This window comes from Chiloscyllium punctatum, chromosome 39 (assembly GCF_047496795.1).
Source record: "Chiloscyllium punctatum isolate Juve2018m chromosome 39, sChiPun1.3, whole genome shotgun sequence".
In the NCBI taxonomy this organism is placed as follows: domain Eukaryota; kingdom Metazoa; phylum Chordata; class Chondrichthyes; order Orectolobiformes; family Hemiscylliidae; genus Chiloscyllium; species Chiloscyllium punctatum.
In genome coordinates this window covers 66,551,148-66,575,591 of record NC_092777.1, presented here as the reverse complement: position 1 = coordinate 66,575,591, position 24,444 = coordinate 66,551,148, and the positions used below count along the sequence as shown (strand labels likewise).

The following is a 24,444-nucleotide window of genomic DNA, read 5'->3' as shown; positions in this document are numbered from 1 at the left end:
TAAAGGGGATTTGAAGAAAAATATTTACAGCCAAAGGGTGGTGAGGGTTTGGAATGCACTGCCTGGGCGCTTAACCTCAAACTTTATAAATTATTTGGAGCAGCACATGAAATGTCATAACATTCCAGCACTAGGGCCATAGTCTTGAAAGTGGACCAACGTAGATTTAACGCAGTTTTGGCAACAGAGACCAAATGGATCAAAGGTTATCTTCTACATGCACAATTCTATGAATAGGCAATGACAATTCCACACTGTCCCCCTCGGATTTCCTTACAGCCCATTCCAAGAAAAAGTCAATACCAAGAAGCCAAGAAATGTAGTCCAGTAAGCATCATGTTTTTATAACAAGTTTTAAATCTATGCAGTTCAGTTTTTGATCTGATTCAGATTCTCTTCATATACTTTCATACTTTAAATAGTTTAATAAAAGGCCTGTATGGATACATTGGAATTTTATCAAAATAACCATCTTCCCAAAGCCTCTAAAAATTAACCTAAAAATGTTTCAAAGCTTGTTCCCAGGAAATGATTAATGTTGCTGCACTGTATGCATATCTGATATCCAATGCAAATCAATATTATGATTGTTTATGAAGTGGCGCTTGAAATAACTCCATAGAGGTCAGTGTCCCATCATCAAGTTACCCTTTATTTACATATGCATAGTATTTGACACTGGTCCAGCTTCCTCAGAGCCAGCTCTCAGAGTGAGCAGAACGTTAGACACTCCTGTTTGTATGTGTCAGTCAGGGCTCCCTGATTGGTCCAGATTAACAGCCCCAATTCGATAACTTATATTCGAGGTGGTGTACCAGGCTGACCTCATTACAATCACTACAGTGCTCTTGATAATTTTTCTTTTCCACAGCATTGTTTGTGATACTGTGTACAGTAACCATACAAGCTCAACCTTTTCCTTGGCCAACTGAGTGGATACATATGGACAGTAATAGATCCTAATTATTACAAGACTACGTTATGAACTTTGCTTCCTTCTAAGAATAAAACATCTATTTCATTTATAAAATGATAAAAAAGTTATGACTTTTGATTAAACATTTTTAAGCATAGAAATATTTTTGTAGTCTGATTCACTTTTGCTACAGAGTGTTGATGTCTGCTTAAAGCCATGTTATATTTTAATAAACTTCATTCGCAGGATGTGGATTTCACTGGCCAGGTCAGCATTCATTGCCCATCCCTAATTGTCCAGGGGGCAGTTAAGAGTCAGCTACATTGCTGTGGGTCTGGAGTCACATATAGGCCAGAATTAGCAAGGTTGGCAGAATTCCTTCGATAATAAAACATAGGTGCAGAAGTTAGGCTATTCAGCCCATCAAGTCTGTTCTTCCATTCAATCATGGCTTATGAGTTTCTCGACTCCATTCTCCTGCTTTCTCCCCATAACCCTTGATTCCCTTTACAATTAAGAACCTATCTATCTCAGTCTTAAATAAACTCAATGACCTGGCCTCCAAAGCTTTTTGTTGCCGTGAATTCCATAGATTTACCATTCTCTGGCTGAAGAAATTTTTCTTTACCTCTGTTTTAGAAGATCTTCCCTTTACTCTAGTCTCTCCTACCAATGGATACATCTTATGTTTTTCCTGACAACATTGGTTTTAAAATCATCACTACACTCTTAATGCCAGATACTTAATCAAATTTAAATTTTACCATCCGTCATGGTAGGATTCAAACCTGGATCCCCAAAACATTTACTGGCGTTTCCAGATTAATAGTCTAGCAATAATACTAATAAGCCATTGCTTTCCCTAGAGCTACAATTTGCAGTGCACATGTGAAATAGTCTGTCCAGGATGACATCAATTTTAAAAATGACTTTGGTTTGAATGTTATTGTTTACATGCCCCATTCAAAAGTAAAGGGTGGTGGTGTGGCTTTTCTTACGTAGTTCAACAATTTCACAATGGCTGGTTGGTATGAAGATACTTAGATTATACAAAAAGAGGCATGAGGCATTTTCCAGGGAGTCCAGGTATGATTTTAGGGTTTACAACAATCCAGTCAATGCATTTGCATTAATTTTTAATTGTCAAACAAACTGTGACTCAATTCAGAATTGAAAAGATTTGGGAACATTAATGGTCACATGAATTACTTGTACTTACTGTTAGTTGATGAGATTTCATCTTTTTATATGAGCAGCAATTCTTCTTTTTGTTAGGGCGAAGAGTTTAATGTGAAACATTCTCCAACATTTCTAAAAGCACTGCAGCATAAATTCTTTCTTGCTGACTTCTCAATCTAATAGGGGCTACTGTATCTATTATACTTGAATGTCTACTGTAACAGAAAAGGTGTCTATAGGGACATGTTGCCAAAGACATTCCCGTGGACATGTAGCAACTTGCTTGGTATCATTCATGATTTATTTGCACTGAATGTAATAAGAATAATTAAAAATTAGTTGCCAGGTTAAGATAATAATCTCTGGATGCTCAGATCTATTTAAGCTCTTTCTTCAGAGTAGATGAGAAAGGCAATGGTATAAAATTATCCATGAAAATAAGCTCTTGGTTACTTTTGCCAAAGACTTGATATTTCTGTTTTCCTTTTCTCTTACAGCAAACTCCCTCCTGATCTTGCTACTGGGAAACTGGTTCAAAGATTAGACTTCCACTGTGACCTCACAAATATTGTTAATTTCTGAACATTTGATAATGGTTGCAAAAGCCAACTATAGCATGTTCAATAGCAAAGTAAAGTTCAGCTAACTCACCACAGAGATATTCTTGAATGCTTCTAATCTGTATGTTTCAACTACTCATTGAATAAACCAACTTAACTGTCAAGAGCATTGAATTCTATTTTTATGTTTCAATCTTTTGCAAGTGTCTAAGTCTGTGTTCTTAAAAAAACTCACCTTGACTTAGGAATTGAAAAACTGAAAAATATCTCAAGTAAATATAAATTCTCTTCAATCAAACACACCTGTACAGAACAATACAACACAAACAGCACTTTTGAAATCTCAACAACTTCTTCCCAGCTGACAGATGCATTGGACAAGTTCACCTGAAATAGGAGACAGTAACATTTGGTCACGACTTACTTGGTCTCCAGCAGCTGTGTGTTTTCCTGAATGAGATTTTCAACCTCACGACCCATACCTGTGAATAAATTACATGCAGAAAGTTATAATCATTTTTTTGCAAAACCAGCTTCTGCACAGCCTATTTCCCCTAAATGTAAATTACTATCTTATGAAGTGATCAGGATAGGATCATTTTAATACTGAGTGGAGCTACTAACAACTCCTTATAAAAACCCTTCCTAATAACTAGCTATTCAAGGAAAAAAACAATTACAATTCAAAAAGCAATATCACCATAGACAGACTAAGATTCAGCCATATCAGCTGTAATAGAAGCTATAGCAGGTGGCATGTGAAACAAAGGACAAGACAAGGAAGCACCAGGTAAAGCAATAGAATTACTTAAACGTAATGTACAGAGTTGACGAGGTATGATCAATTTGTGTTGGCTTCATTGTCTAAAATGTGGCTGGAAAGATTAGCTTTGGGAAAAAATGTAATTGTAAACTAGGCTGGAATCTCCTAAATTGTAAACCCACCAGTCAACTCAGAGGGATTTCATTCTTCATTTCCTGAATTGTTATTTAAAAAAAAATTCTCTTACTCCTTAGGATGCAGTTTGTGTAACATTTTCATTCAATACCAATACGAGGTTTTGCTGCAACTTAAAACTGCACTGTGCTGCATGACCCTGTTTACTTGGGTGGGCATAGCCACAAGCATAAATCTGCCAATCTGAGGCACAAACTTCGATACATAATAACATTAGGGACTTTCCTTCATCAGGTCATTACCTGTCCTGGTCATTATCAAGATAGAAGGCAGTGGCAGACACTAATCTCTCTTTCCTACTGTTACTAAATAGATCCTATTTTACCAGGGTTCGAAAGTGCAGAATCAACAATTTTTACACAGTGGAAGACAGAGATCCATTAAATTCTCATAAACGTAACTTACAAACAAGATTTAACTGCTTCACAGTTTCTTTCCATACCACCTAGAGAACAAAGTTAACAACCACACAACACCAGGTTATAGTCCAACAGGTTTAGTTGGAAGCATCAGCTTTTGGAATGATGCTCCTCCATTAGGTGTTGTGGAGTATAAGATCGTAAGACACAGAATTTTTACCCTATACAGAATTAATAGTCCAAATAAACCTGTTGGGCTATAACTTGGTGATGTGCGATTTTTAACTTTGTACACCCCAGTCCAACACCAGCACTCCAAATCATGACTACCTAGAGAACAGGCCTTTTGCCCTTATTTGAAAATAGAACTAATTTATGATCGAGTTGAGTAGGGATTTCTTCCAAGGTTCGTTAAATTTTGGAAATCTCTTCTTTGGACAGCAGTAGAGATTGGGTAATTGAACATATTAAAGGCTGAGAAAAATTGATTAATAAATGAGTCAATGGTTATGGGGTGGGGTCACATGGTTTGTGGCCCAAGTAACTAAAGATAGAATGATTAAAATTGGGGATGCTCAAGAGGCAACAATTAGATAGTTTTGGAAGAGACTGCACAGGTAGGGTGGGAAGACAGACCATGGAAGGATTCATAAATAAAAATGAGAATTTTAAAAGGTGAAGCACTGCTTGTTAGGAGTCAAAGTAGGTCAGTGAGTAAAGGATGATAGACCAAGGGGGCATGATGAATTTCAAACAATGGTAGCAGAGTTTTGGATGGCCTCAAACGTACAGAGGTTAAAATGTAGAAGGCCAGCCAGTTATGTTGGGGTGGCCAAATCTAGAAGTAATAAAAGCATGGATGTGTTGTTAGCATTTGAGCTTAGACAGGGGACTGAGTCAAGTGTTTGACACCAAGGTTGCAAACAATTTGATTCATCCTCAGACAGCTACCAGGGTGAGAGAGGAGAGCTGTAGATTGGCTTTGGAGTTTGTCATGGGCAAGACAATGATGGGAACAGTCATTCCTATATTAATTGGAATTGCTATTCATCCAGTGCTGGATTAGGACAACCAGTCTAATAATTTATAGACAATGCTGTCAAGAACGTGGTGTAGTAGTACAGCTGGGTGACATCAGTGTAGCTGTAGAGGATGCTATCATCAAGGAGAACATGTCGATGTGAAAATGGAGGAAGCTGGTGATAGATTCCTGAATAATTCAAGGGGTGAAAAGAGAGGAATGAGAAGAGAAGACACTGCAGGTGATTCACCAGCTGCAATTAGATAAGAATGAAATTTGTAACATGGAGCAGTAACCCAGTAGGACAATGACAGTGGTATTGAAGGAGAATGGCATGGTCAGCCATGTCAAAGGTTACAAAAAGTTCAAGAAGGATGACAGGGATAGCTCACTTGAAGCTGAATGGGAGATGAGTAGTTGGAGTTAACCTATATTCCAACTTCATTGGCAGTATGTCTCTGCAAGTACCTGTTACTAACCAATCAGAAAATGGCTTACTATATTCACTTCATTGCTGCTGCAGTTCAGGCTGCATCAATTTCTTATTCCTAATCTTTCTGCATGATTGAGTGGTTTGCTTGGCAACTTCAGTGGGTAATTCAAGATAACAAGCAGTGTGTACTACTTAGGTGTGGGCTGAATTAAGCCCGTTTTGACGGTCACCTTTCCAGAAAGACATTAACGAACAAGTTGACTTTTGATTACAATCTGACAGCTTTCGAGACCACACCTGATCAGATTTATTGATTTCAGTTTCATAAACTGCCATAATGGGATTTGAAGTCAAGATCCCTGGATTGCTAGATCAGTGTTACAGTCACGATATCACCACCACAGCTAGATATCCACACAAGACTCTCCTTAACCAGAGCTGGCATTATACTTTGGTTACAACTTTGGAGGAAGAGGCAGATCTTGGCAACAAATAACCAGAAAGGATTTTGTCGAGGGCGAACATGGTAATAAATAATTAACAAAATTGAAGAAGAAAATGAGATTGATGGGTGGTGCCTTACTGAATGGCTCGGGAGTTAGGGAAGAATAACAGCGACAAACTACAAACTTTCTGCCAATTGACAATTAACAAATTTGTCACAACAGCAAGGTCTTTTCCCCTGTTCTCTTCACCCCAGGCAAATACTGGGGAAATTTTACATAGTTAACATTAGTCATTGTTAATTAATAAATTAACATTAATGTCAACACAGCATGGATGTGGCAGGTTGAGGTTTCTCTTTATGCATTTTATGACTCAACAAGCCACACCTGTTTGTGACTAATTCCAGGATTCCACTGATTTAGAATTGAAGTATAAACCAAGCTCAAAGTTTCAACATCATCATCAATATTTGAATGTTTCAGGAAAAAAAATGTCTTCTTGCAAAAAGAAAAGCATACTGCAATAATTGGAAGATGACTGGGCAGAAAGTACTCTCTCTTGCATTTCCCTTTTTACCGTGACACCTTACACAACTAATTCTTACCTGGGTGCTCGTGGCTACTTAAAAGAAGAAAACCTCAAATGGACAGAATCTTACCAAAGATACTATGATCTGAGGGCCCATGCATTCCGAGTGAAGCAGAAAGAAAGGAAGAATTTACGTAAGATGCAGTATGAAAGCAAGGCCCACCATGAGCAAGTTAAGCACTATGGAAAATCCAACAAGAATGCTGCAAAGCTTGGAATCACATGGCCATAACAAACACATTTAGTGAGTTCAATCCAATTTCATGCAACAGCTTGTAAAAAAAAAATCAGTTATATATGATTGCCATGTTTGATAGATTTTTTTTGACACATCTCAAGGCATGAAGTACATAAACAGTGGTATTACAAATGAAAATTGCAGCAGTGTGTACTATCTACAAGATGCAGGTCAGAAATTCACCAGAGATCCTTAGACAGCACCTTCCAAACCCATGATCACTTCCAACTCTAAGGACAAGGGCAGCAGATACATGGGAACACTATCCCCTGCAAGTTCTCCTCCAAGTCACTCACCATCTAGACTTGGAAACCCATCACCATTCCTTCACTATTGCTGGGTCAAAATTCGGGAATTCGCTCCCTAAGGGAATTTTGAGTCAACCTACAGTAGATGGACTGCAGCGGTTCAAGAAGACAGCTCAGTACCGCCTTCTCAGAGACAAGTGGGGTCAATAAATGCTGGGAGAAAGTGAGGACTGCAGATGCTGAAGATCAGAGCTGAAAATGTGTTGCTGGAAAAGCGCAGCAGGTCAGGCAGCATCCAAGGAGCAGGAGAATCGACGTTTTGGGCATGAGCCCTTCTTCAGGAATGAGGAAAGTGTGCCAAGCAGGCCAAGATAAAAGGTAGGGAGGAGGGACTTGGGGGAGGGGCGTTGGAAATGCGATAGGTGGAAGGAGGTCAAGGTGAGGGTGATAGACCGGAGTGGGGTGGGGGCGGAGAGGTCAGGAAGAAGATTGCAGGTTAGGAAGGTGGTGCTGAGTTTGAGGGTTGGGACTGAGACAAGGTGGGGGGGGGAGGTTAAAATGAGGAAACTGGAGAAATCTGAGTTCATCCCTTGTGGTTGGAGGGTTCCTAGGCAGAAGATGAGGCGCTCTTCCTCCAGCCTTCGTGTTGCTATGGTCTGGCAATGGAGTCGTCCAAGGACCTGCATGTTCTTGGTGGAGTGGGAGGGGGAGTTGAAGTGTTGAGCCACGGGGTGGTTGGGTTGGTTGGTCCGGGTGTCCCGGAGGTTTTCTCTGAAACGTTCCGCTAGTAGGCGGCCTGTCCCCCCAATATAGAAGAGGCCACATCAGGTGATCCAGATGCAGTAAATGATGTGTGTGGAGGATCAGGTAAAATTTGTGGTGGATATGGAAGGATCCCATGGGGCCTTGGAGGGAAGGGGGGGGGAAAGGAGGTGTGGGCGCAAGTTTTGCAATTGCAGGGGAAGGTGTCGGGAGTGGAGGTTGGGTTGGTGGGGGGTGTGGACCTGACAAGGGAGTCATGGAGGGAGTGGTCTTTTCGGAACGCTGATAGGGGAGGGATGGGAAATATATCCCTGGTGGTGGGGTCCGTTTGGAGGTGGCGGAAATGACGACGGATGATACGATGTATATGGAGGTTGGTGGGGTGGTAGGTGAGGACCGGTGGGGTTCTGTCCAGGTGGCGATTGGAGGGGTGGGGATCAAGGGCAGCGGAGCGGGAAGTGGAGGAGAAGCGGTAGAGAGCATTGTCGATCACGTCTGGGGAGAAATTGCGGTCTTTGAAGAAGGAGGCCATCTGGGTTGTTCGGTATTGGAACTGGTCCTCCTGGGAGCAGATGCGGCGGAGACGAAGGATTTGGGAATATGGGATGGCATTTTTACAGGGGGCAGGGTGTGAGGAGGTATAGTCTAGGTAGCTGTGGGAGTCGGTCAGTTTATAATAAATGTCCGTGTTGATTCGGTGGCCCGAGATAGAAATGGAGAGGTCTAGGAAGGGGAGGGAGGAGTCTGAGACGGTCCAGATAAATTTGAGGTCGGGGTGGAAGGTGTTGGTAAAGTGGATGAATTGTTCAACCTCCTCGTGGGAGCCTGAGGCAGCGCGATTCAGTCATCGAGGTAGCGGGGGAAAAGGTGGGGAGTGGTGCCAGTGTAGCTACAGAAGATGGACTGTTCCACATATCCTATGAAGAGGCAGGCATAGCTGGGGCCCATGTGGGTGCCCATGGTTACTCCTTTGGTTTGGAGGAAGTGGGAGGATTGGAAAGAGAAGTTGTTCAGAGTGAGGACCAGTTCAGTCAGTCGAAGAAGAATGTCAGTGGAAGGGTACTGGTTAGTACGGCGGGAAAGGAAGGAGCGGAGTGCTTTGAGGCCTTCGTGATGGGGGATGGAGGTGTACAGTGACTGAATGTCCATGGTGAAGATAAGGCATTGGGGACCGGGGTAACAAAAATCATGGAGGTGGTGGATGACGTCCCGAACGTTGGTAAATGCTGGCCAGCCAGCTATGCCCAAATCTCACAAATGAACAATAATAATAAATGTTTTCACAACTGTAAAAATCTGTAGTTAAAGTAAACTGTGCATAGTTCTGATAAAGTGTTAAACAAAATCAAACAGAAAATAGTGGAAATGCACAGCAAATGGAGTATAGTTCACGGAATCTCAGGTCAAGGTTAGCCTCTTTCTTTCAAGTGATGACAGAATCAAGTTTCTATCTCAACTTGTTGATGTGCTCTATAAATATGCATGATCACGCAAGCAGGCTTCGACATAAGTGGAAAGCTCCAGTTAAAGTAGTATTCTTCCACTCTACAACAAACCCCACCAAGAAGAGATAATGTTTTATGTTTTCACAGAAATGTTCTCTTTTTTTAAATTTTGGGATTAAGGTGAATTATGTTACTTTTGGAAAATGAAGCAACCAGTTGTTTCACATTATGCACTCCCAAATCTTAAAAATCACTTCTCAGTGACAAAGCTCTAATAATATCACCATGAAAACAATGAATGAATTCCACAGGACATTGGGTAAGACATTTCCATTCTTCACATGTGCACTCTTTGTACATGCAAGACTACCAAAACTAGTTTGCACTATTGTTTTGTGCTGAATCAAGATTGCTTTCGGTGTGGATGCTTGCTCACCACAAAACATGCTCCACAAAGGATAGTGATAGGCAAGAAATCTCTTATTCACCGATGCCAGATTCAACTCAGAACCTTGAAGTGAAAAGGCAATGTGCTGTTACATCATCCAGATCCCAGTAAATTTGGCTTATTTTCTCATTTAATAATCACCACGATGATTTGTCAGTACATTCCATTCTCCAGGGCAAGAAAACAACCACCTGAACAACTCCCACAGCGAGGGCAACTGTGTCTTAAGACGAGACTGTACTTATGGTCATCCTTAGTTGTTCTGAAAAAGGGTTGGGAGGACTTAAGAGAATGGAGTATAAAAGTGTGGAGATTTTGCTAAAACTATTAAAAACTTCACTTAGACCATAGCTGGAATACTGTTTTGGGTTCCTTGTTGAAAGAAAAATAGACTAGCATTGGAGACAATCCAGACGAGGTTCACTAGACTGATACCAGATCTGGAGGAACTGTCTTATGGGAATAGGTTGAGTAGGTTGTGGCGGTATTCAATGGAATTAAAAACAATGAGAGGCAACCTTATTAAAACATACAAGATTCTTAGGGGACTTCACAAGGTGGATGAGGAAAGTTTGTATCCCCTTGTAGGGGTATGTGGAATGGCAGTGCATCATCTCTCAAAATGGGGTCACACATTTAACACAGAGTTGAGGAGGAATGTATTTTCTCAGTTGTGAATTTGTGGGTTTCTTTATAGCACACAGCTCTCAAGGCTGGGTTGTTAAGCATATGCATGGCTAAAACAGACAGATTTTTAATCAGTAAGGAGTCAAGGATTATAGGGAAAAGGCAAGAAAATGGAATTGAGGATTATCAGATCAGTTATAATCTCACTGAATGGCAGAGCAAACTCGATGAGCTGAATGACCGACTTCTGCTCCATGTCTCATGACCTTCTGCTCCTTTCATGATGGCAGGTATGGAATTCCAAGTTGCTAACCTTGAGATTAAAAAGAATACTGTGGATAGGGCAAGTCGAAGACATACCTTCCCAACGTTTTATTCTCTGGAGGGGCCTATGTACCCTTCTTGCACTGATTCCAGATCTGTATCTTTTGAATCATCTTATTCCTTGAACCAATATGCAGACGCTCAGTTTTTTAGAATTCCAATCCCTCTTTTCTAGCAACCAGTGAAAAACATTTCCAACTTTATAATAAATGTCATAAATCACAGAGACGGAAATATGGAAGAAACATACAAATCACACAAAATGTCATGAGAAGCACAATATACAGTATGTGAAAGGATACACACCAGAAAACTCCCCTGGGTTAGCAGCCCAAGAGAAAGGAAGATGAGAAGAAAAATGCGAATTAGCTTGAGATTGAAAACTAACTTTTATTATCATTAACTACATGTAGTGCACTTAAAGCTGTACTCTTCTGTGTTACGTATAATAGTGATGGAAGGATAGAAATATGCTTATTTCCAGTCTGCTGCTATAATGCACAGAGTGTTGGAAAGCAACAGGGTACTGCTTGGACAAATATGGCGTTTGCAAAACAAGTAATATGCAAAGGATGAAACAGAAAATGGGTTGTATAAGCAAGCATCTCAAAACATCAGATTAGTCTAAGTTCATGTGCATTGCATGCAGAGTCCTTCCTTTGTCTCCTTGTCATACACAGACATAAACTGTTACATGGCCAATCAGCAGGTTCCGCATGCTGAAAGCACATGTCCTGTTTGGCCAACTATCTGAACAAAGCCACAAAGATTAATAAATGACAGACAACCAATTAGAATAAGGTTATTGGTAACGCTACAGAAATTCTGGATTAAAGGATATAACAGTTTCTTTTTGTGGGCATGCTACACTTAACATTAACGCAAAGGCATTTTGTGTAAAGTGAAAGAAAAGAACAAAGATAGATAGATATTTCACAAGTTGATGCTGGAAATTGCAGTCAGTCAGGATGAAAGATTCACTGGATTAATGTAGTTGTAATACAGATCAACAGGCACAAATCCATCTCATCTTTCCAGGACTCCACTGCAGCAATCCTTGTAGCGTTTACAGTATACTGAATGAGATTGGTAAGCAGCTTTTTATCATTAATCCCCTGTAGTACAAGTTAATATTTCTCACCCCCAGCTTTTATTTTCTATGAGGTAATACTTTTAAAAGCCAAGATGGAAGTCTGTTGAGGAAGACACTACTTTTGTTAAAACAGTTGGGATCAAAAGGGTGGCAAACCAGGATCTAGTGATTGGGTGAAGTTAAATTTTGGCTTTAAATCCTTGTTAATCCTATAAATGAAGACCAGGATTTCTGCAATCAAATGCTGATTGTATAGAACAGCTATGATAGTGAGAGTGAGAAAAAAAATACATATGCCAGAAAGACAGTACATGTGCGTGGGAAGAGACAGAGAGAGAGTGAGTGAGTGAGAGTGTGAGAGAGTGTGAGAAAGTGTGTGTGAGAGAGTGTGAGAAAGTGTGTGTGTGTGTGTGTGTGTGTGTGTGTGAGTGTGAGTGAGAGAGAGACAGAGAGAGACAGAGAGAGAGAGAGAGAGAAAAAGTGTGCGTGTGTGAGCGAGAGAGCGCGACGGACAGACAGAATAACGGAGAGAGAGGGTTGACAGAGACAGAGAAACACTGATAGATAAAGAGAGTGAGAATGCGAGAGGGGGCTGTATAATGTTAACAAGATATACATGCTTTGGAAAGGCAAGGACTGATTAGGGATAGTCAACATGGCTTTGTGCATGGGAAATCATGTCTCTCAAACTTGATTGAACTTTTTGAAGTAACAAAGAGGATTGATGAGGGTACAGCAGTAGATGTGATCTATATGGACTTCAGTAAGGTGTTCAACAAGGTTCCCCATGGGAGACTGGTTAGCAAGGTTAGATCTCATGGAATACGGGGAGAATGAGCCATTTAGATACAGAACTGACTCAAAAAGGTAGAAGACGGAGCATGGTGGGTGGAGGGTTGCTTTTCGGCTTGGAGGCCTGTGACCAGTGGAGTGCCACAAGGATCGGTGCTGGGTCCACTACTTTTCGTAATTTATACGAATGATTTGGATGTGAGCTTAAGAGGTATGGTCAGTAAGTTTGCAGGTGACAGCAAAATTGGAGGTGTAGTGAACGGTAAAGAAATTTATCTCAGAGTACAACGGGATCTCGATCAGATAGACCAATGGGTCGAGGAGAGGCAGATGGGGTTTAATTTAGATAAATGTGAGGTGCTTCATTCTGGGAAAGCACATCTTAGCAGGACATATATACTTAATGGTAAGGTCCTAGGGAGTGTTGCTGAACACAGAGGCCTTGGAGTGCAGGTTCATTGCTCCTTGAAAGTAGAAGCACAGGTAGATAGGATAGTGAAGAAGGAGTTTGGTATGCTTTCCTTTTTGGGTCAGAGTACTGAGTACAGGACATTGGTTAGGCCACTTTTGCGTGCAATTCTGGTCTCCTTCCTATTGGAAGGATGTGGTGAAACCTGAAAGGGTTCAGAAATGACTTACAAGGATGTTGCTAGGGTTGGAGGATTTGAGCTATAGGGAGACATTGAATAGGCAAGGGCTATTGGAGCATTGGAGGCTGAGGGGTGGCCTTATAGAGGTTTATGAAATCACGACAGGCATGGATAGGATAAATCGACAAGGTCTCTTCCCTGGGGTGGGGGAGTCCAGAACCCAAGGGCATAGGTTTAGGGTGAGAGGGGAAAGATAAAAAAAAAAGAGACCTAAGGGGCAACGTTTTCACACAGAGGGTGGTGCATGTGTGGAATGAGCTGCCAGAGGAAGTGGTGGAGGCTAGTACAATTGCAACATTTAAAAGGCATCTGGATGGGTATATGCAGAGGAAGGGTGTTGAGGGATATGGGCTGGGTGCTGGCAGGTGGAACTAGATTGGGTTGGGATATCTGGTCAGCATGGACGAATTGGACCGAGGGGTCTGTTTCTGTGCTGTACATCTCCATGACTCGAAGTTAAAAAGTAGGACCTCAGAGGTAGTAATCTCAGGATTGCGACCAGTACCACGTGCTAGTCAGCGTAGAAATGAAAGAATAGGCAGGATGAATGAATGGCTTGAGAGATGGTGCAGGCGAGAGGGGTGCAGATTTTTGGCACACTGTGACCGGTTCTGGGGGAGGTGGGACGATTACAAATTGGACGGTCTATACCTAGGCTGGACTGGAACTAACATCCGAGGAGGTACTTTTGCTAATGCTGTTGGGAGGGTTTAAACTAATGTGGCAGAGGGATTTGAACCAAATGAGGTGGTGAGTAAACATTGAGGTAGTTGTAAGTAAAACCTGTAAGGAACTAGATAATGAAGTCAAGTGTGACTAAGGGGAAGAGTAGGCAGGGAGCAGATGATGAATGCTAAGAGACAGGTGGTCTGAGGTGCATTTGTTTAAATGCATGAAGTGTTGTAGGTAAGGCAGATGAACTTAGGGCTTGGAGTAGTAACTGGGAGTATGATGTTATTGCTATTACTGAGACTTGGCTGGGGGAAGGGCATGACTGGCAAATAAATATCCCAGAATATCAATGCTTCAGAAGGGATAGAGAGGGAGGTCAAAGGGGTGGAGGAGTTGCATTACTGGTCAAAGAAGACATCATAACTGTGCTGAAGGAGGGCACTGTGGAGGATTCAAGCAGTGAGGCAATATGGGCAGAACTCAAACAGTAAGGGTGTAGTTACAATATTGGGGCTGGACTATAGGCCTCCCAACAGCAAGCATGAGATAGAGGTCCAAAAATGTGAACAGATTATAGAAAGATAGGAGCAACATGACAGTGGCGATAGGAGATTTTAATTTCCCCAACATTGACTGGGATTCACTTAGTGTTAGAGGTCGAGATGGAGCAGAATTTGTAAGGAGGATCCAGGAGGGCTTTTTAGAGCAGTATGCAAATAGTCCAACACTGGAAGGGGCCACACTAGACCTGGTGTTGGGGAATGAGCCTGGCCAGGTGGTTGATGTTTCAGTAGGGGATTACTTTGGGAACAGAGATCACAATTCTCTGAGTGTTAGAATATTCATGGACAAAGATGGGAGTGGTCCTAAAGGAAGTGTGCTAAATTGGGAGAAAGCCAACTATAGCAAAATTCAGCAGGAGCTGGGGAATGTAGATTGGAGCGGCTGTTTGAAGGTAAATCCACATTTGATTTGTGAGAGGCTTTTAAAGAGAGGTTGATTAGAGTGCAGGACAAGACATGTCCCTGTGAAAATGAGGGATAGAAATGGCAAGATTAGGGAACCATGGATGACAAGTGAAATTGTGAGACTAGCTAAGAGGAAAAAAGCAGCATACATAAGGTCTAGGCAACTGAAAACAGATGAAGCTTTGGAAGAATATCGGTAAAGTAGGACCAATCTGAAATGTGGAATTAAGCGGACTAAAAGGGGTCATGAACTATCTTTAGCAAACAGTGTTAAGGAAAATCCTTACAGAATATATGTAGATTGGAGAGCTGGGTGGTGAAATGGCAGATGGAGTTCAACCTGGACAAATGCGAGGTGATGCATTTTGGAAGATCAAATTCAAGAGTGAATTGTACAGTGAATGAAAAAGCCCTGGGGAAAATTGATGTTCAGAGAGCTTTGGGTTTTCAAGCAGAAGGTGGCAACGCAGGCCAACAGCGTGGTCAAGGAGGAATACGGCATGCTTTCCTTGATCGGATGGGATATTGAGTACAAGAGTTGGCAGGTCATGTTACAGTGATGTAGGACTTTGGTTAAAATTCTGGTTGCCACATTACGAAAAGGATGTGAATGCTTTGGAAAGGATGCAGAGGAGGTTCACCAGGATGTGGCTCTGAAGAGAGGTTGAGTTAATTGGGTTCACCCACTCAAGGTCAAAGGAGGAAAGTTATGTGTGGGTGAGATTCTTAATGAGTACTTTGCATCGGTATTCGTTAGAAAGGTTGAGGGGAAGCCTGATTGAGGTCTCCAAAATCATGATAGGTATAGGCAGAGTGGATAGCAAGAAGCCTTTTCCCAGAGTGGGGGACTCAATTACTCAGTCATGAATCCAAGGTGACAGGGGAAAAGTTTGAGAGATATGTATGGAAGGTTCTTCACGCAGAGAATGGTGGATGCCTGGAACGCACTGAGTGGAACTGGTAGAGGCATGCTCAGTAGTGTCATTTAAGATGTATCTAGATATATATGTGAATGGACAGGGAGCAGAGGGATACAGATCCTTAGAACATAGGCAACAGGTTTAGATGGAGGATCTGGATCAGCACAGGCTTGGAGGATCAACGGACCTGTTCCTGAGCTGCAATTTTCTTTGTTCTTTGTTGCTTTGATGTCTTGACTCAAAAATTCTAGGCTTCCAGCTTTCCACATGAAAAGATACCATGAACTTGAAAGCTGAAGCCAGGACTGGGACTGCACAAATCAAACATCAGTCTACACCAGACAAATGTACTAAACATCCAGAGTAGAATTTCAGTGTGTAAATTATTTTAATATAGAACATAGAAATGTACAGCACAGAACAGGCCCTTTGGCCCACGATGTTGGCCCAGAGATTTAATCCTAATGTAAAATATAGTACCTTAACCTATGCACCCCTCAACTCACTGCTATCCATGTGCATGTCCAGCAGTACTTAAATGTCCCCAATGACTCTGCTTCCACCACCACAGCTGGCAACGCATTCCATGCATTCACTACTCTCTGCGTAAAGAGCCTACCTCTGATGTCTTCTTTACACCTTCCTCCTAATATCTTCAAACTATGATTTCTCATACCAGTCAATCCCGCCCTGGGGAATAGTCTCTGGCTATGGACTATCTATTCCTCTTATTATTTTGTACACCTCGATCAGGTCTCCTCTCTTCCTCCTCTTCTCCAGAGAGAAATTTCTGAGCTTAGTTTTGGTACAGTGAGTATGATTTTCTGGTCTCCTTCTGGTCAGAAAGATGTTATGAAATTTGAAAGGGTTCAGAAAAGACTTCCAAAGATGTTGCCAGGGTTGGAGGATTTGAGCTTTTGGGAGAGGTTGAATAGGCTGGGGCTGTTTTCCCTGGAGCGTCGCAGGCTGAGGGGTGACCTTATAGAGATTTATAAAATCATGAGGGGCGTGGATAGGATAAATAGACAGTCTTTTCCCTGTGGTGGGAGAGTCCAGAACTAGAGGGCATAGGTTTAGGGTGAGAGGGGAAAGATATAAAAGAGACCCAAGGGGCAGCTTTTTCACGCAGAGGGTGGTGCGTGTATGGAATGAGCTTCCAGAGGAAGTGGTGGAGACTAGTACAATTCCAATATATAAAAGGCATCTGGATGGGTCTATGAAGAGGAAGGGTTTGGAGGGATATGGCAGGTGAGACTAGATTGGGTTGGTATATCTGGTTGGCATGGAAGAGTTGAAGCAAAGGGTCTATTTCCGTGTTGTACATCTCTAGGACTCTAGACAGCTCTTCCTGCATATTTTTTGCATTGTATGTTTAAGGACTGAAATGCTCCTCAATTAGCCAGTGTTTTATGATGCTGTAACCTTATCAATATTCGTGGAAACATCATCAATACATCAAAACATACCCTTCCCTTTTAGAAAACCACGAGCCAGATTTGATCTTCTGCCCTGCTCCAGGGTGAAAGGTTACATCAGGGCAATCATCAGCATCCTCTGTAATGGTATCCTTCAATCTGTTTTGCATTAGTTTTCAAATTGGGCCACATGAATGTTTACATCATTGAGGTCTATAGCTTGTTGGTGAAGTGACACAAAAGGTCTGGATGTTTAAGGAATTTATATATGCATTGAGCTGTGTTGAATTGCAGAACACAGAGTCAAATGAGTTCTTGAGTGCAAAATTTGCTTAAAAGATAAATGTAGCAAATGAGCTTCCTGGTATTAAAATGTTTAACTTGAATTTCATTGGTAACAGGGATGTACTTTTGATCATAAAGCAAGCAAAGGAAAGCTTTTGGACAGGTGAATATAAAGCACCATAACCAAAACAATTGAAAAGAAAACTTATTTTACACGATGTTATTGGAAGCAGTCCTGAACTGCAGTGCTATTTTCCATACAAGCTACTGGTCGAGAGGTAACTGTGCACACAAGTAAATACCTTTCTGGCCAGAAATTTTAAACTATATCCAAGACCTGAGAGATAAAATGTCATTAAGTCTACTTCAAAATGTAGAGTTTTCATGAGAAAAGCTGATTTGGAAAAAATATGTCCACTTAAGCAATACTTAATGCAACAAAAATTAAACACAGGCTTGTTTTAATCCAAGCACAGTGTAATACAATTTACATAAGTTCACCACCTCAACGATATTTTTCTGTGAAAGGATTTTCTTTGTTTTTATCCTCGCTGACTTGTCTGGAATTCTGCTCCTACATACCAATGATAGAAAATTTAAAATCATCTTTTACAAGTTACTCAACTACCTCAACCCATCTTACATTGACCATTTCTTCTGACTTCACATGTTATCATGTACCCTCTGTTTCTACGGTCTCTACTGCCTACTCATCATCAATTAGTGGCAGAGTGATCAGTGAGAGATTTTGATGCCACTCTCAAACTTTGCCCCACAACCCTTTCAGCTTCTTATCCTGTCATTTATTTTCAGAAATCCAATCTTTCTTCCTGCTAAACATCTGTTAAGCACCTTGCGACTGTTATTAAATTCAAGCTACTAAATAAATATCAGCATTTACTGCTTGCAACTGTCAAAACAAATCAGTCTGAACAAATGCGAATGCATCATAAACAACTATCTGGAGAATTCTAAAATATGATCATGAAAAAGAAGATTTTCTGAAAAATGAAGAGAAAGTAAAAAGCTGAACCAGAACTAATTTCACTTAATTTACTGGCTACATTTCTTATGGACTATAAATAATTTGTGAGCTTGTGACTATAAAGCATTTGTGAGTTTTTTTCTAAAAAATATATTGCAGACTTTTGAGGGTCCAAAATTGCATTGTCAATCTAGTCTGAACACAAATTAGAGCAGCAAACAACCCCAGACTGACTGACAATTGCTATTCTATAATTAATTTCTAGAGAAGGAACAATTTACAGGTCTGACTTGCAGAGCTCAGTACATTTTTACCCACTAGAGGGAGGAGTAGCAACTTACCCTCTGGTGGGAGAGATGCAGCAAGCAGTTAACTGTGCAGGGGCCTCAGGTTTCCACATGCTCTAGACCAGCATGCTCAGAAATCACTTTAGCTACATGAGGACAATCATATATTTAAACAAGGCTGTACTTCAGGTCTCTGCCAGACCTTTTGCTTACCAAGCAAATTTGCCCCCTCATCCACGTCACCAATCAGTTCAGAAGCAGACTGAGACAGTTCATCAAAAATAGATTCTGTGTTCCGATCAAATGCCTTATTCTCTATTCCCTGGCTTGGCGTGCTATGAAAACATAAAAACAGAAATTAATCCAGTTTATTAAAGATTTCTGAACTACCTGGAGTAGCGTGGGACTAATATTTGTAATTAGTAAACAAACAGCAGAATTGTAGAAATAACAGCCATATTCAACATGTATGGTACTTGAACTGAATAACTCTGGGTTCCTAAGTATCAATACTTTTCAAATATCCATTTCTTAAAAATTACTTTTCCATTATTTCACATATCAGTTGCTCTATTCTGTCAAGTAAAGATCCCAAATTAATTTTTGGATTAACCTCAAGAAAGGGCAGAGAAAATTGGCCTTTTTCCTCATCAGAATTTCTGACAAAAGGCCACAGGCCTGAAATATACACGCCACAGATATTACCTGACCTGACAGTTTCCATAATTTTCTGGTTATACTTTAAATGGAAATGTATAGTGATGTTATAGCTGCTGTAACTGTGCCCATAAGGCCAACGTACAATGAAGTATTTTCACTAGCTGAACTCAAAGAATGACAGGTGAATCAACTGTTAAAATTAAGTTGGGAACATATCAATATTTTAAGATAAACAGTAAATTTTACACTCACCTTGCTCCTTTGTACCCACTGAGATCACGATCCATATCTAATTCGGGTGTCGAGTCAATGATGGCCTGAACGTCGGATTTGTCTTCATTTTCAATCATACCTTCAACATTAACGTGCCTGTGAGTCTACATTACAGACGAATAATCTGGACTGCATCAGATACATACTTACAATCATTGACATGAAGGAGCAAATCAAGTATCAGTAACTAAAGTAACAAATTTTGGGAAAACCTTTAAAACAGGATGAATCATTTTATTGGTAATTTCTGGTAATTGAGGTTCTCAACTGCACCGGCACACTCAACAGAAAAATAAAGCCAAACCATGGGTCTTTACATGCTAAAGGGGTGTGATTCAGCCCAAGGTGTCAGTGGCTGCTCTTTCCTGGAGCAATCCAAAACTATTCCCCTTGTCCTCCCTCAGCCTTGTAATTCATTTGCTTCCAATATTTTTCCCTGAACAATGCAAAGGTCTTTGTCATAACCACACTAAGAAAACGCATTTCATGATCTGACAACATGATGTGCAAGTATCTTCTAATATTTTCCAATTTTCCTAATCTCTTCCTACTAATCTAGGACAAGAAATATTCCCATTAATGATGTCCTCCAGGCAATAAGAAGTGTCCACAGCGTCATGTCTATTCGCTCTTATCCACCAGAGCAAACTTTTGAAGGAAACATTGTAATTGTTTCTCATTCTGCATCTCGGCCATTGGTGCAGGATCAGAAACTGGGCACTCCGACAACTGGTGATATTTCTTAATTAGGGCAGATAACTTAAAGTTCTAAGCTTATAAAAGCTGACCGTAAGAGTTTTGTTTTTTAGAGACAACATTAAAATTCAGATAACGTCTGCTCTTTTGTAAAGATGAAACAAAGCCAGATGTTTTGAACTAAAACTTCTTGAATGTACAGAATTTGTTCGACTGAGTGCGTTTGAGACATTTTTCTGCGCATAGTTCATTGCATTACAATCATAGTCCAGAGTGAGAGAAAGGCACCCAGTGTTCACCATTGTTTTAAGTCCAAAGTTAGGAAGCACAGCAGGTGTATTTAAACTAGTTTTTGTTTTTAACACTTCCGTACCCCTATCCCCTATCCCAAAAGAAAGTGGAAAGAACAAATTCATTTTTTAAAGCACTTTTCATGACTCATGGGATCCTAAAATACTTTGTTTAGCTGAAGAAATACATTTGAAATATAGTCACTGTTAACATGGAAAAAATTCACAGCCAATTTGCACAAAACATTCTATTACATAGAACATTACAGCGCAGTACAGGCCCTTTGGCCCTCGATGTTCCGCCGCCCTGTCATACTAATCTGAAGCTCATCTACACTATTCTATGTATGTCCATTTGCCTGTCCAATGATGACTTAAATGCACTTAAACTTGGTGAATCTGCTACCGATGGAGGCAAAGCATTCCACACCCTTACTACTCTCTGAATAAAGAAACTACCTCGGACATCTGACATCTGTCTCATACCTATCCCCCCTCACTTTAAAGTTGTGTCCCCTCGTGTTTGCTGTCCCCATACTTGGAAGAAGGCTCTCCATGTCCACCCGATCTAACCCTCTGATTATCTTGTAGGTTTCTATTAAGTCAACTCTCAACCTTCTTCATTCTAAAGAGAACAGCCCCAAGGCCCTCAGCCTTTCCTCGTATTGACAGCAGTGATGTTGGTTCAGGTATAAAAACTAGTCAGAAAACTTAGTCAGCTCCCTGGCTCATTAGACAGTGCCATGGATTTTTTTCACCTCCACCACTGATGCACAGTGTGAACCATCTACAAAATATACTGCAGAAACTCACCAAGGGCAACAGATGCAAGGGAACACCAGTAGGGGCATCTTCCCTTTCAAATCACACAACATCCTGACATCCATATATTGCTGCTCCTTCACTGTTGCTAGATCAAAATCTTAGAACTCTCTGCCAAACAGCACTGTGGGTGCACCTACACCATTTGGGTTACAGCAGTTCAAGAAGGCAACTCATCACCACCTTCTTGATAGCCATTAGGATTATACAATAAATTCTGGTCGAGCGAACAATGCCACATCCTATGGACAAATTTTTTAAAAATACAATCCTGCCTGGACAGCCAATACATTGGTAGCTTGACTCCATGGTGCTATTCAAGTGCCAGCCTTAATGGTTACTACGAACAAGTTATTTAACCACGGACAACGTTAAAGCCAAGCCAACTTAATTTTTATTTCTAGCCACAGAAATGTATTTTCAACTTTAGGTTAACAGAAACCAATAGGTTTATGAATAGTTCAAACTACCTCATCCTATGGTGGAACTCATTCTCTCACCACAGTTACGCTCAGCTGACTCGGTATAGGTCAAAGATGCAATCTAAATGCACCCATTTCTAGTAGGGATCTAACCAGTTCACACTGACATGGTTGCATTACAGATATTGTGTTGGAAACTGTTGATCCCAGCCAATGTTCCTTTGCTGTCAGCAATATTATCCGCCATTATGTTGTGGTTTGCCTATTTAAAAATATATTCTTAAAAGTGTTTTATCCCTACGGCAATGAATTCCTTGTTAGCTATGAGCCAGCAGGTCCCTTTCTTACAAGAGATCATTGGTCATTTGTTATTTTATGGTTGCAACAAACAAGATCAGAGATACTAGACATTAACAGGTATGCATCAGACTTCCAAAAGAGGATATGCAAGCTCAAAGTCTCAGTACTTTTATAATAAGCTCTTATTTTTATTACTCACACCTACAGGTTATTTATGCAGAAAACAGACTATCACAAGACACCTTTATGATTCTCAGGAATAGTGGTGGTCAGTTTCAAATGGATACACTATTTTGTAAAACCCAAGTCACACTACCCATAAGGAAGAATGCTTTTATTGTGTGATTCCAAAAGAGGTTATGTAATTAAACAGTAAGAGCTTCTAAAATTCAGCAATAAGTTTGGAATCAATAAAGAAGAGTAATATGCAAAAACGCATTGAATCATCAAATCCCTATAGTGTGGAATCAGGCCATTCGGCCTTTCGGGTTCACACTCACCTGTCAAATAGCATCCCATTCAGACCCACTTCCGTAAGTTTGCATATCCCATGGCTAATCTACATAGTCTTCACATCCCTGGACACGATGAGCAATTTAGTATAGCCCAATCCACCTTACCTGCAACATTTGGACTGTGGGAGGAAACCAACACAGACACTGGGAGAATGTGCAAACTCCACACGGACAGGTGCCCAAGGGTGGAATCAAACCTGGGTCTCCGGCATTTTAAGGAAGCAGTGCTAATCACCGAGCTAGATTGCAGCCCTTGTGTGTTCTAAAATAATTGATATGACTATCATATTAATTTAGCCCCCAAACACAATAGTGCTGCAGCCATGGAGAAAATTGTATTCTATAGAAAACAAAACACAGCTTTTATTCATTGATTAAGTTCTCTTTCCCTTATTTACATAAATTGCTTTTCGAGGAGGGCTCATAACTTTTGAAACATCCAGGTATCCATTTATGAGGACATGAAAGCTGAGCTAGCAAGTGTGAACTGGGTCACTAGGCTAAGGGACTGATCAGTTGAAAAGCAGTGGCAAACATTTAAGTGTCTCCTTGAGGATGCTCAGAATAAGTATATTCCTATTATCATCAAAACTTCTAAGGAAAGGGTACATTGCCCATGATCAACTAAATAAGGATCGTATTAAACTTACGGACTACAATGAGTGGCAATTCAAATTAGATTAGATTCTTAGATTAGATTAGATTATTTAGTGTGGAAACAGGCCCTTCGGCCCAACAAGTCCACACCGACCCGCCGAAGCGCAATCCACCCAGACCCATTCCCCTACATTTACCCCTGCCCCTAACACTACGGGCAATTTAACATGCCAAATTCACCTAATCTGCACATTTTTGGATTGTGGGATGAAACTGGAGCACCCGGAGGAAACCCACGCAGACACGGGGAGAATGACTGAATGGAGTATGCACAGTCGTCTGAGGCAGGAATTGAACCCGGGTCTCTGGCACGGTGAGGCAGCAATGCTAACCACTGTTCCACCATGCCACCCACATGATGAGAATGTAAAAGGTAAAGTCACTATAGTCTCAGGGAACCACAGAACTCACTCTCATTAGAGAAGTGACTGGTGGTGGTTTAATCAGAGGGTGACCATGCCTCAGGTGAGAGAAGAATTGAGAGGGCAGAATTTGATAGTGACCTCAGCCAGTAAGAGAATTGAACCCATGCAGTTGTCATCACACTAATCCTCAACAGATTAAAAAAAGGCACAGAATGCCTAAACGTTAATTAGAAAGAAATTGGAGCATGGAAAACTACCTAGAAATGCAAAACCAGATAGCTAGCATTTCTACAGGTTTTTAAAAACTAAACAGCAAGTAACATAAATGTTATAGAGAGGAAAAGTGGGCACTTAATAGTGGACAATAACGAAATGGAAGATGAAATTAACAAATGATGCATTCATTTAAAAAAGCATTTAAAAAATACTCCAGGTGTAAATCAGGTGGCAGAAGAGAGAGATGATCTTAGTGTAAGTATCACTAGGGAATACTAGTATCCAAATCGATGGAGCTGAAAGCTGATAATTCCCTAACAATTAACAGCTCCTGTTGAAGTCACCTTATTGTCTTAAAAGAAGTGGAAATGAAATAACAGATGTGGTAGATGGGGTTGGTTAACTTAATTGGCTGGTTTGTGATACAAAATTATGCCAATAGCATGGGTTCAATTCCTGCACCAGCTGAGGTCACCCCTCACCTGTGGCGTGCTGATTCTCAGGTTAAACTCACCACCAGTTACCTTTCTCTCTCTCATTAAAGAGGGACCCTATGGTCCTCTGGGAATTTGATGACTTTACCTTTCAGATGTGTTAAATTTTGGAAA

The 24,444-nt window shown here is 40.8% G+C and overlaps 1 protein-coding gene across 3 annotated transcripts in view; it reads right to left on the bottom strand.

The window, feature by feature from the left end:
* The window catches only part of LOC140464167 (C-Jun-amino-terminal kinase-interacting protein 4-like), a 277,366-nt gene that overhangs the window by 66,746 nt on the left and 186,176 nt on the right, over window positions 1-24,444 (bottom strand). For all 3 annotated transcript variants that reach the window (XM_072558981.1, XM_072558982.1, XM_072558983.1), the window contains 3 exons: window positions 19,533-19,632; window positions 18,834-18,955; window positions 3,080-3,137 (listed from right to left, as the gene is read on the bottom strand). In XM_072558981.1, the coding sequence (XP_072415082.1) occupies window positions 3,080-3,137; window positions 18,834-18,955; window positions 19,533-19,632 (280 nt within the window). The remainder of the gene's footprint in view (window positions 1-3,079; window positions 3,138-18,833; window positions 18,956-19,532; window positions 19,633-24,444) is intronic.